This window comes from Triturus cristatus, chromosome 4_2 (genome assembly GCF_964204655.1).
Source record: "Triturus cristatus chromosome 4_2, aTriCri1.1, whole genome shotgun sequence".
Taxonomy (NCBI): Eukaryota; Metazoa; Chordata; class Amphibia; order Caudata; family Salamandridae; genus Triturus; species Triturus cristatus.
Window position 1 is genome coordinate 307,068,269 of NC_140586.1, and position 12,246 is coordinate 307,080,514.

The following is a 12,246-nucleotide window of genomic DNA, read 5'->3' on the forward strand; positions in this document are numbered from 1 at the left end:
CATTACACTTCCGCCGGCGCCGCTTCCACCTGCACCATTACCGCATTCGACGCCGGTCGGCCCCCCCAGGCGGCGTCCACCCCGGCCTTCACCCCGACATGGACCCGGAGACAGACCGGCATCGCCCATCTACGGACCCGGCGTCGAGAGGGGTTTTTGTGCCCCTGTTCACTCCTGGGGTTCCTTATCAGCCTGATTTGCACCCAGAGGATGAGGATGAGGATGTGGAGGAGGACTGGGAGGGGTCTGGAGACCCTTTAGCTGATCAGGTAGAATCTGAGCAGGACTGGAGAGAGGAACTGGGGGATGCCAGTGGTCTGGACACCTCCCCAGGCATGTTGTCTCTTCCTACCGTGGCTACGGAGTAGGGAGCTTTGTACGTAGTGGTATTGCGTAGGGCAGCCTAGGCTCTCAACCTCCAACTCCCTACCGTGGCAGTCAGGACAAACCTCCTGACAGAGGTGCTTCAGCTGGCGGTGAGCTCTGCGGAGCCTCTGATTCTGTTCAACGAGGCCCTTACTGATGTCTTTTTGTCACGTGGTCCAGGCCCAACACGGGGGTTCCCGTGGATAGGATGATTGCCCGACGCCACCGCCTGGCCCCGGGCGACCCCACTTTCCTTTCCCAACACCCCACCCCTGAGGGCTTGGTGGTCCAAGCCTCTACTTCCAAAGTGCATTCCCTACCGCCCCACCGGAAAGGGAATCCAAGAAGCTGGATCATCTTGGAAAGAAGATTTTCTCTTCTGTCAGCTTGGGACTGCGGTCGGTAAACACTGCATGTCTATTGGGCCGCTATTCCCACTCTGTGTGGGACTCTGTTGCGCAGGTGGTGCCTCAGTGTCCGGAAGAGGCCGGGACAGTACTCTCCCAGGCTGTAGCCGCCGGGAGGGATGCGGCCAAGTTTGCCATCCGTTGTGGACTGGATATTGCTGACTCTCTGGGTAGAACTATTTCTACGTCAGTAGCTCTTAGACACTATGCCTGGATGAGGTCGACTGGCTTTTCAGGGGGGATGTCCAGAACACCTTGATATACATGCCCTTTGATGGCCGTCATCTTTTTGGCGACAAAGCAGACCACGCTCTAGAGCGTTTCAAGAACTCCCGGGCTACGGCCAAGTCCTTGGGCCTCTCCACCCACCTGCGCAGCCTGCTTTTCGTGGCTACGGATGGGGTGCCCCACTACGTCCCGCCCAGAGCCACAGGCTGCAGCAAGTTACCCACCCTTCGCGCTGCCGGGTGCGGGGGAACAACCGTCGTGGTTCCGGGGGCCAGCGGGCCGGCCTGTCCACCAACACCCTCTCTGCAGCAGCCTCCAAACCTTCCCAGTCCGACATTTCAGGCCCATCAAACGCCAGTGGGTGGCAGGATTCGCCATCACCTCCCCCACTGGTGCACCATCACGTCAGACAGGTGGGTTTTGCAGATAGTCGAAGGGGCTACTCCATTCCCTTCGAGGCTACCCCTCCAGCCATGCCACCGCAATACCACCGCATGTCGGAGGATCACCTGGCCCTTCTCCAGCAGGAAGTTACGGCTCTCTTGGCCTAGGGAGCCATTGAGTGCGTTCCTATCCCAGAAGGAGGTCGTGGTTGTTGCTCCCACTACTTTCTGGTCCCCAAGAAGGACAAGGGCCTGTGTCCTATCTTGGATCTCAGGAACGTCATCCGCTTCCTCCGTAAGGAGAAGTTCCAGATGTTGACGCTTGCTCAGGTATTGTCTGCCCTCGACACTGAAGACTGGTTGGTAGCGTTGGACTTGCAGGACGCTTATTTTCACATTCCTGTCCTGCCGGCCCACCGGCTTCACCTGCGGTTCATGGTAGGCCACGAGCATTTTCAGTTCACCGTGCTCCCCTTTGGCCTTACCAGGGCCCCTCGGGTGTTCATGAAAGTGATGGCGGTGGTCGCAGCCCATCTGCGCAGATCAGGGGTTTCAGTCTTCCCCTATCAACGACTGGCTGTTGAAGGCGGGCTCGCCCATCTGGGCAGTCGTCTCCCACTTCCAGACTTCGGCCGACCTCCTACATTTGCTTGGGTTCTCCATCAATGTGCCGAAGTCACACCTGATTCCCTCTCAGAAGCTCCTCTTCATCGGAGCGGTTCTGGACACAATGCGGTTTCGGGTATATCCTTCCGAACAGCGAGTCTGGGATATTCAGGCTATGATTCCGATCTTTCAGCCTCTATCCCGGGTTTCAGTCAGAATGACCCTGGGGCTGCCTGGCCTCATGGCCTCCTGCATCCTGCTGGTCGATCATGCCAGGTGGCATTTGCGGGGTCTGTAGTGGGACCTGAAGTTCCAATGGGCGCAGCATCAGGGGAATCTGTCCAATTACGTCCGGATCTCGGAGGGCACTGCACGACAATTGCAGTGGTGGCTCACGAACCGGGATTGGGTCAAGGCAGATCCCTCTCCCTTTCCCAACAAGACCACACGGTGGTGACGGATGCGTCCCTGCTGGGATGGAGCGGCCACATGGGGGAGGCGGAGATCAAAGGCCTCTGATCTCTGGCGGAGTCTGGTCTCCACATCAACCTTCTCCAGATAAGGGTACTTTGTCATGCACTAAAAGCATTCCTTCCCTCAGTCCGGTGAAGAGTAGTACAGGTATCAACGGAAAACACCACCGCCATGTGGTACTGCAACAAACAGGGCGGGTGGGGTTGTGGACCCTATGTCAGAAGGCTCTGGGCCTCTGGACATGGCTGGAACATCAGGGCATATCCCCGGTGGTTCAACACCTGGCAGGTTCCCCGAACGCCAGGGCAGATGAACTCGGCCGCAGGTGCATGATGGATCACAAATGGCGTCTTCACTCGGAGGTGGTGCAAGGTATCTTTCATCAGTGGGGAGAGGCTTGGTTAGATCTATTCTCCACAGAAGAGAACGCGCAATGTCAGCAATTCTGCGCGTTGGAATTTCCAGGGCGGGACTCGCTAGGCAACGCTTTTCGTCACGAGTGGCGGTGCGGTCTGTTGTACACCTTTCCGCCTATACTACTTCTACCCAGATAGCTGAAGATCAGGCGCGACCTGGCCCAAGTCATTCTTGTGGCTCCGGATTGGGCACGAAAAGTCTGGTATCCCGAGCTGCTCAACATGGCCATCGATCCTCTGATCCGACTGCATCTTCGGGAGGTTATTCTGTCGCAGCAGCAGGGGACAGTCCTCCACCCGAACCTGTCCAGCTTCCACCTCCTTGCGTGGCGATTGAGCTGCGGCAGTTGACATCGTTTGACCTGCCTCCCGAAGTCTGCGATGTCATCTTGGCAGCCAGGCGTTCCTCCACTAAGATGGTATATGCCTGTCGGTGGAACAAATGTGTGGCATGGTGCACAGCAAAGGCTGTGGATCCCCTCTCTGCCCCTCTTTCTGAGATTCTCTTGTTCCTCCTTTCTTTGGCCCAGCAGGGCTCTGCCCTGGGCACTATCAAGGGCTATCTCTTGGCCATCTCTGCTTTCCTTCGGCTTCCAGATCAGCATTCTCTTTTCAAGTCCCCGGTTGTAAATCGTTTTCCGAAAGTCATAACTCACCTTTTTCCTCCTATTACTTTCGTTATGCCTCAGTGGGACTTGAATCTAGTTTTGACCTGTTTGATGTGCTCTCCCGTTGAGCCGCTTCACAACTGTCCTTTAAGGCTTCTCACGCTTAAGACTGCTTTCCTGGTTGCCATCACCTCTGCCAGGAGGGTGAGTGAGCACCAGGCTGTTTTATCTAAGTCTCCTTTCTTGTCTGTCCATCTGGACAAAGTGATCCTCAGGACTCGTCCATCCTTCTTGCCCAAGGTTGTCACTTCTTTTCACATCAGGCAAACCATCACTTTGCCCACCTTCTTCCCGCCTCCGCATCCTTTCGAAAGAGGAGAGGCTCCACCATCTGGACCCAAAACGTGCGCTTTCCTTTTATCTGGATCGCACCAAACAGTTCCGGGTGGATGACCAGCTCTTTGTTGGGTACGTGGGTGCAAAGAAAGGTCGGACCATACTCAAACGAACTATCTCCCGATGGGTCGTTTTGTGTAACCAAAGCCTGCTATTCTCTGGTGAAGGAGCCTCAAGTGGGGTACGCGCCCATTCTACCAGGGTGACTGCAGCAACTACTGCTCTGGGACAAGGAGTTCCTCTCCATGACATCTGTCAGGCAGCTACATGGGCCTCGCTGCTCACGTTTACAAAACACTACTGTCTTGGCAGTCCGGTCCGGAGCGACGGCTTCTTTGGCCGTTCTGTTCTCCAGGACTTTCTGGTGTGAGATTGGTTCGCAGACCCACCACCAGGGTTGGTATTGCTGGGGTATCTAATCTAAGGTAAGGACTCTATAACTAACGTGTTTCTTTCAGATGAACAAGTTACTTACCTTCGGTATCGATAAATCTGTAAAACATTAGTTAGTTATAGATTCCTTACCGTCCCACCTATCCTCCCCGTTCTGCAAACTGATTTCTAGGGTTAAGGATATCCTTTCATGGCCCTAGTTTTGTGCACCAGTGGTCAGTGTCTTGCTTGGCTCTGCGTTTTTGGTGCAGAAAGTCATGTACAGAACTGACGTCAGCATGCGAGGGCGGCGTCTAAGTAGCTGCCGCGATGTTGTTATCCCAGCGACATGGCGCCAACGATGGATGCGGAGCTGACCGACGCCACCTTCAGACGCGCAGAGGTACTGCTGACAAAAAAACTTTCCGGATCCAGTATGACGCCTGGGGTAATTCTAAAGTAAGGAATCTATAACTAAAGAATTTTTCTTACAGATATATCGCTACCGAAGATAAGTAACTTGTTCTTCTTGTCATAGTGAGTCTTTTGGGTGTATACCTCTTGGATGTAGACAGTCCCTTTGTTGGTTTTCTGCCTATGTGGGTCTTGATGGTCTATAAAGGTCTGATCTTTTGACCAGTCTCCTTTCCATTATGTCTCCACCGAAGCGTGAAACTACAATTGTGAGTGGGCTGAAGGGAAATTATTAATCTTACCCCCATCACAAGTTTAAACTCAAGCTGACTAGTAGCCAGCCTTACTGTGTGGGTGTTAAGGAGTGTTGGCGAGAAAAGTGCGCAAAGTTGGCCAGATGACCCAAGATGCTACTGTGTTTGCTCCCTCGTCGTCTTGTGTCTACATGAAAAGAATACGGGAAAGCCCTTAGTCTCTTAACCTTCATTCAGTCATACCTGTCGCCAGAGCTGTGCCTGTAATTGTAAGCACATATATTTGGAAAAAAAACATTGCGTATGGATTTGCCATCTAGGTGCAAATTGTTTAGTTTTTGGTGTGTGAAAGGGAGCAGAAAGCAATATTCTGCTTCAGATGTTTTGCTTCCGTAAAACAGAACCTCATCCATCCATAAACACTGGTGTAAGCATCGTACACTGATCATGTTTTATGCATATTGACGCTTAACGAAAAATGAAGCTCTTCACTGTCATAATCTCGTAGTATAAATGATTAATAGGGTCCGCTGCATGCCGATCATTCAACCCAAACATTACCAAGTGTACTCTCAAACTTATGCAAATAGCTATGTCGAATTTCCCTAAAGTGGCAACAAAGTCTATTTTCTGTACCTCCTCCAGCATATTGCTGTGTTGTCAGCGCAAATCCTATCAATCTTTCAGGATCTGTTTTACCTCAAATGAAAAAATAAAAAACCGAGACATTACACTGAACATGTATGAAATAAAAACAAAGTTTTTCACAGCGCCAATTATGACACAATGACGCAGTAGGAGACTTTCTTCTGTGTGCGTTTGTTATTAGCAGGCCCCTTTTGGCGGTAAATCCTGCTGGGGTAGGGGCACACCTGGAGGATGGATATACCAGTCAGTGCAGTTCGAGATGGGATCCTCGAGTGAGCCTGGGGTTGAATGAGGCACATGGTATATCCTCAGATATAAATGTACACGTCGGTGTGAGTTATTTTGTCAGTTTTCACTGTACCAACTGTTACGCTTCAAAACTGCAGTAAAAGAGGTTTGCAATTTGTAGGCATTAATGAATAAAGGCAGTGTTTCATAATTTTAATTATGATCGTGAAGGCACAGAGAGCATGCATCAGTGCCTACTGATGTTTAGGTTCTGTTTGAATTAATATTACAGCCACTCCACTGCCTCCTCCCCCCCCCCCCCCCATCCCCCTCCATCTCATCACTTTGATCGCTGGCACAGAGAATATAGTTATATTTTTAGTGTTTTTTTGTAAAGGAATGATGGCATGCCTTTGGAAACCAGTTGTATGTTTTATTTCACACTCATGGATTCACCCACAGGCTCCAGTTGGCCACCATGCTGGGTCGTAGACATTGGGTTAACTTGGTGAATACAAAATTCTCTTCCACCCTAAGTACATATCTTAGTGTATAAGCTGTACGCATCTTATACATGACTTGCATTTCTTTTGTTCTACATTTTAAGGACTAAAGCAGGAGAGGTGTGTACATATTCGTGATCTGCAAGTTCAGCACAAACTGCTGTGGGGAGACATGGGGTGAGAATGTGACATCAGAAGCAGTGTCTCGCTCACAATGAGTCTCCATCCTCTGCAGTCACGCAGAACATTTAATTTGATGCCTCACTCCTGCTGCAAGCATAGCATTTGGGCCGGCATCATTAAATATATACGAAGTTGTATAAAACAGCTGCCACAATGCATAAATAAGGTTTAGGACCAGGAACAGGTCCCTACTTGTCTCTTGACCTGAGATGTGCCCAAAGCACAGTGAAAGCCATTCAGGAATCCTTCTGTGGGAAAATAAGTGAGGGGCAGAGAGAGAATCATAGAATGCAGAGGGTGACCATTGCGCCTCAGTGTGGTAGCGTGATAGTTTGAGTTTTCAAAAGAAGTAGTAAACTCTATTTGATAAGTGATTAGCATTTTCCTCGTATATTGATGCTGACTTCCATGGTAAGGGCAGTGTTTGGATATGGCACTCTCTCTCCATCGAACACTGTGTTATCAGGCCTGGATCTAGAGCTGGATGTTTCAAATCATCCCTAGCATCATCGTTCCACCAATGTGGGTAGCAGGTCTAGAAGCGAAATGCACAGGATAAATATAAAACCAAATCCCTTCTGGGATATGTTTATTTCCCGCTTTTGAGACAGTTGATACCTGAGGCAGATTGAAGGCTGCTGATGAAGATGATTCCCTAGTACATCCAAGGGGAGCAGCTGCTAGATATCCTCATGCCCCGCCAATTTGAGCACCGCTACAGAAGAGGTTGTTTTAAAGTCCAGTTTTGAACCCCTGCTCAGCAGGATCACTGGGAATCCTGGGCTATCAAAGTATAGTGTTTCTCACAGTCACATGGTATCTATTCAGGTTTCTTGCAAAGTTCATGTTCCATTCTCACCTGGGAGCAGTCGGTGGAGTCGATGTTGGTGCACTGGTGGGATCTGCCACATGCTTCAGCAAACGATGTAATTGAGACCCATCGCATCGTCTAGACCTGTAATCAGATCACTCCTAAAAATATGTTTTTGAGAGTTTGGGCTAAGGCCAGTGCAAGGGATCTAAAGTTCCAGAGTCTGTTTCATACAAATGATTTTCCCAGTGCCAGGGTTTCTTTGCCTGCCGTGATTTGCAGCTGCCACCCTCACCTTCGATGCTTCAAATGTTCAGTCTATTGGCCTAATCATCATCCGGACAGACTTGAGGGAGTACGAACCTCCTTTGTACTCGGACCAGTAGATTCCGTCCTGGTGCTTACTGCGGTAATGTCCACCCCTATACCACACTCCATTGAGGTTTGAGTTTGCACAGGCATTGTACCACCAGCCTCCTTTGTGGAAGTGAGCACAGTTTCCTGAAAGGAGAAGGGCAAACAGTGAGATGCTGAAATGACTCTGTTTCCAATCAATGGCAATGGTACTCCTATCAAACTACAGAAATATTGGGCAAATAGCAAGCCCTCTTGAACAATTGAGCAACAAGATTGGACTGCTAACAAACCACATTATAGACGTTTCAAAGCCAGGTATTGTGTACTCACCTGAGAAAGAGTCTCTGTCCCTGTCCAGTGTGGTGAACTGCTTGCCATTGTGCGACGCTAGTGAGTCTCCGGCATTGCCCTGGTAGGATCCTAGCCGCAGGCGGTAGAAATCACTCTCTGACTCCAGGCGGAAGCTGCTGTATGTTGCATAGACCTTTTTATCATTCCAGTCCTCTAACTCGACCAGAAGGCGATAATTGCTCTGTTTCGCCAGCTTGTAGATGTTTTCCAGACCCAGCCAGTACTCGCCATCGATGTTTCCGAATCCTTTCTGCAAGTAGAGGCCACACTGTGGTTACAGGAGGTCTACTTTTATCTAACGGAGACCCTGATGTTGGTCAATAGGACTGTTGTGAACTTGCTAAGAGTGGCCTAGCTGTTGTAGAGCTTAATGTTAACTTGGGCTAGCTGTGGTGGTTGGCAGCCCTATACACTGCAACAGTATCTGATTGTTTTGTTGCAATCAGAATAGTGACAGTGGCACCTTGCTTGTATCTCTATAAAACGTGTTTTACAAGCATCTGTTATTTCTGTGGCAAGTATACATCTGTATTTGGTAACTAATTCTGCACATTACAAATCTCGTAGGTGAGATTTGGCACACTACACATAAATATTGCATGTTTAATGTTTATCTACAATTATGTTCACACTCGGCATTTTTTTTAATGGCATTTAAAATTTGGGCACTCTTTCATTTTTATTTTTAAATTTTCATACTCTACCCTTTGTGTGTCATGAAGCAAAAAAGGAACAAAGCAACCAAAGAATAGCAAAACGAAATAATAGAAAATAGATTATGTACACACACTATTAAAAGAAGCATTTATAAAACTCGGGCATTTCAGTTATATTACTCCTGCTTTTGCATTGCCTCCGCTCCTTTTCCCAATGCATGGTCTTCTCCTCCACTGACTCCCCACTAACCGCTAAATAATGGGTTAAGTTTCTTGTGTAACACAGCTCTGATCATCAAAATGCCATTCAGCGCTGAGGCGTTTCAACCCGCCACACACTGGAGAATGGCATTGGATACGGTGCACTTTTTTAACCAAATTTTATTGTTTTGCTTTGTATCTAGAATTATGAGATTTATAACTGAACATCACAAACTAACTTCTTCACCAAGGGAGAGTCAGTGCATTCTGACCTACACATACGGACATACCTAATTCCACCATGCCATAAGACTATCCGGGTCCTCAATTATCAATCCGCATTATAACTAGTCATATTGCAGCAGAGTCCTGCGACTCTCTGTGGGATCAGATTTTTTTCTCCCGTCATTTAGAACACACCAACCTTAATATACAGATTTTTCCGCAGCCATACTAAAGTCCACCGCACCTTCATTTATCCAGGGTTTTGGTAGCACCCTATTCACGGGCAATGTCCCTTCGGGCCAGTACCTGTGTGAGAGTGTAGAACATTGATTTATATTTGGCCATGGCCAATTGTCCTATAGGCCTCAAAAGTGCCATGTGAAGAGCCCGTGCAATATTGACATCCCTAGCAGTCATTGGTTCCCTAGGCAAGTCCTCCCAGTATTGTCGGATCATGCTAAAGTCCCAGATCGTGTAATAAAAGGGGCCTCTTTTGCTGTTCCAACATAAACAACCCCTGCTAACAATCAACCACATGACGAATAGTTTTGACCTGTGGAAGTACATTCTGCACAATTTCAACTTTGATGAGCCTGAACTCCGATTTAGTAGACACCTTCCTAACATGGTAGAGACTTCCCTGTCCTTGTTTGCAGTCTGGTGCAAATCACCTGCATCCGAATTCCAGAAACGTGCCCATCAAATTATAGAGATGAGCCCTCTAAATAGTGAGTCTTCCTGTCAACTAACTTTGATAGGGAAGTGACCCTGTAGATAAAGCACGACACCCTTTCTAGAGGTAAAGAAGATAATTCAGAACTTGTAGGGCTCATCTATTCCGTCACAAGGCAGGTCCTACACCTGGGTGTATGTCCAATCATTTGTGACCTCTAGGGGGCTGCCCACTTGTAAACCAGAGTATGGTAGAGAGCTAACTCCCACCCTTCATACCCCGTTTGGTAAAAAGATGAGGTGCGGTTTAAACCGGTTTCTACATTGCTTATTGCAGGTTTTACATTTCACTGGATGGGGCATTCCACTCTGAAAGGGTGCTCTCCTTTCGGGGTATACACTATACCAGTGGTTCCTAACCTTTGGTCTGAGTGCCTCTGGGGGTCCGCGACTGCTTACAGAATAAAATATGAACAAACTAGTAAAGTGTATATAAATAAAGAAGCACAATGTAAAATCTAAATTTGAAAACGTTCAGTTAATGTGAAGGAATTTGAAATTGAAGGCTGAAAATTAAGTTGGTATCCTCAGATTGATTCATGAAAGCAGTGGCTGGAAGACCATTACTTTGGAGCCTGGATCCTTCATATCTATCCTTAAGCCAGCGTCCACCCTGTTGCCCCTTCTTTCTTCCCACAATTCTGAGGATCATCAGTGGATCCTGCAGTGGCAGTCATGCTACAGAATTAGTGTATTGGAGACGGTGCCAGAGCTAGAAATTGGGAAGGAATACTGCTCTTAGTACTTTCCCGATCACAAGAAGGACATTAGCCTTTGACCGATCCTTAACCTTAGGTTCCTAAATTTGTAGTGGGTTCTACCTGTTACCAGTTTACAGTACTTCCTTTTGTGTTTCTTTGGTCTCCAGAAGAGAAGAGTTTTCACATCAATCTGTTGGAATTGAGAGCTGTTCACTTGGCGCTAAAGACTTTCTTCCGCTAAGTTCAAGGTTAGTTGGCCCAGCTTTTAACCAACAACATGAAAGCAATGTGGTGCTTGAACAAAGCAGAGGAATTAGGGTCTCAGGCTCTCTGCCGAAAAGCCCTGAGGCGCTGTACCTGGGCACCTGAACATGGCCTGTGGCTGATAGCCAGTCACTTATCAGAGCCGTCTGCTTCATCTTGCCAATCATGAGGAGTCTTCATCCAGAGTTATTATAAGGACTTTGCACTCTTTGGGGCATACCTCAGGTTAGGCCTATTCGCAAATCAGAGCAGCTCTCATTGCCCAAAATTCTTCACCCTCTAACATCTGTTGCAGGGAGCTATGGAGGATGTGTTTCACTTGATGTGGAAATTTCCACTTCATGACCGGTTTCCTCCCATGCCCTTGATCCCTCTAGTTCTGAGGAAGATTTGCCAAAACTGGGCCCAAGTCATTCAGGCCTTTGTAACACACCCTTCTCAGCAAGTCTGGGGCAATGAGAATAACCTGCATGGGTCTGGCCAAGAAGACTTTGGAACACAGACCTAAGACACCTCACCGTAGCAGTCTCTCTTCCTCTTCTGCTCAGAATGGATCTGTTGTTTCAATTAGGACGACCGATTCTGTGCCCTAATCTTCAGGGACCTACAACTTCACTCGTGTAAATTGAGCAATGCAATCTGAGCACCTTTCAGCTCACATCAGAAGTGGTGGACGTGATCCTTTCTGCACGTTGCCCTTCTACCAAGTGTCTCTATTCAGGGAGGTGGAACACATTTGTTTCCAGGTGTGCCGAATTAGGATTTGATCATCTTTAAACATCCCTCTCCAGTGTTGTCCAATTTGCTCTGTCTTGGGCTAAACAAGGCAGTGCAGTAGCTAAGGTGAAGGAATATTCAATTTTGTTTTGGCTCAGACCAACAACCCCTGTTCAAATCTCCCATGGTATTGAGATTTCAGAAAGGACTGACAAACATGTATCTCCTGAGGCCAATCAATATGCCAGAATAGGATCTGGCTTTAACATTTCTCATGAGGACTCCATTTGTGCCCCTGCATAGTTGTCAGTTGAGGCAGATAACCTCAAAGCAGTTTCTCCACACCTTCACATAACATTACTGTTTAGATTCTAAAGTAAGCCGAGGCAGTCACTTAGCCTGCTCTCTATTTTCTAATCTAAATGGGTTTTCTCTACTCCCTCCTACACAGATTATTGCTTGGAAATCTGTTAAAGTGTGAAGAACCTACAGGTAGAAGTATCCATTCAAAATTTAAGTTACTTTCCTTTGTTAACCATGTTTCTGGTAGAAACTCGATCTACCTGTAGATTTCTCAGTCCTCCCACCATCCCTCTTCTGCAGAAAACCCTTATGAAGTTACCACTTTTCTTTTATAAGATACCTAGTTATGCGCTGCACCAATAAACCAGTTTCATTCCTTACGATTATGCCTCGAAGGTCGCTGCAAAATTAAAGCAGAACTGACATTGGGGCCTGGGACTTT

General features: G+C 48.0%; 2 protein-coding genes across 8 annotated transcripts in view; one reads left to right on the top strand and one right to left on the bottom strand.

Annotated features, from left to right (window-relative positions):
- Positions 1–12,246, top strand: part of RALGPS2 (Ral GEF with PH domain and SH3 binding motif 2) — a 983,056-nt gene that overhangs the window by 570,218 nt on the left and 400,592 nt on the right. The window lies entirely within an intron of this gene.
- The window catches only part of ANGPTL1 (angiopoietin like 1), a 47,783-nt gene continuing 41,749 nt past the window's right edge, over positions 6,213–12,246 (bottom strand). Inside the window, exons 4-5 of the mRNA XM_085601632.1 lie at positions 7,985–8,255; positions 6,213–7,798 (exon numbers count right to left, since the gene is read on the bottom strand). Coding sequence (XP_085457758.1) covers positions 7,611–7,798; positions 7,985–8,255 — 459 coding nt within the window. The 3' untranslated portion in view covers positions 6,213–7,610. The remainder of the gene's footprint in view (positions 7,799–7,984; positions 8,256–12,246) is intronic.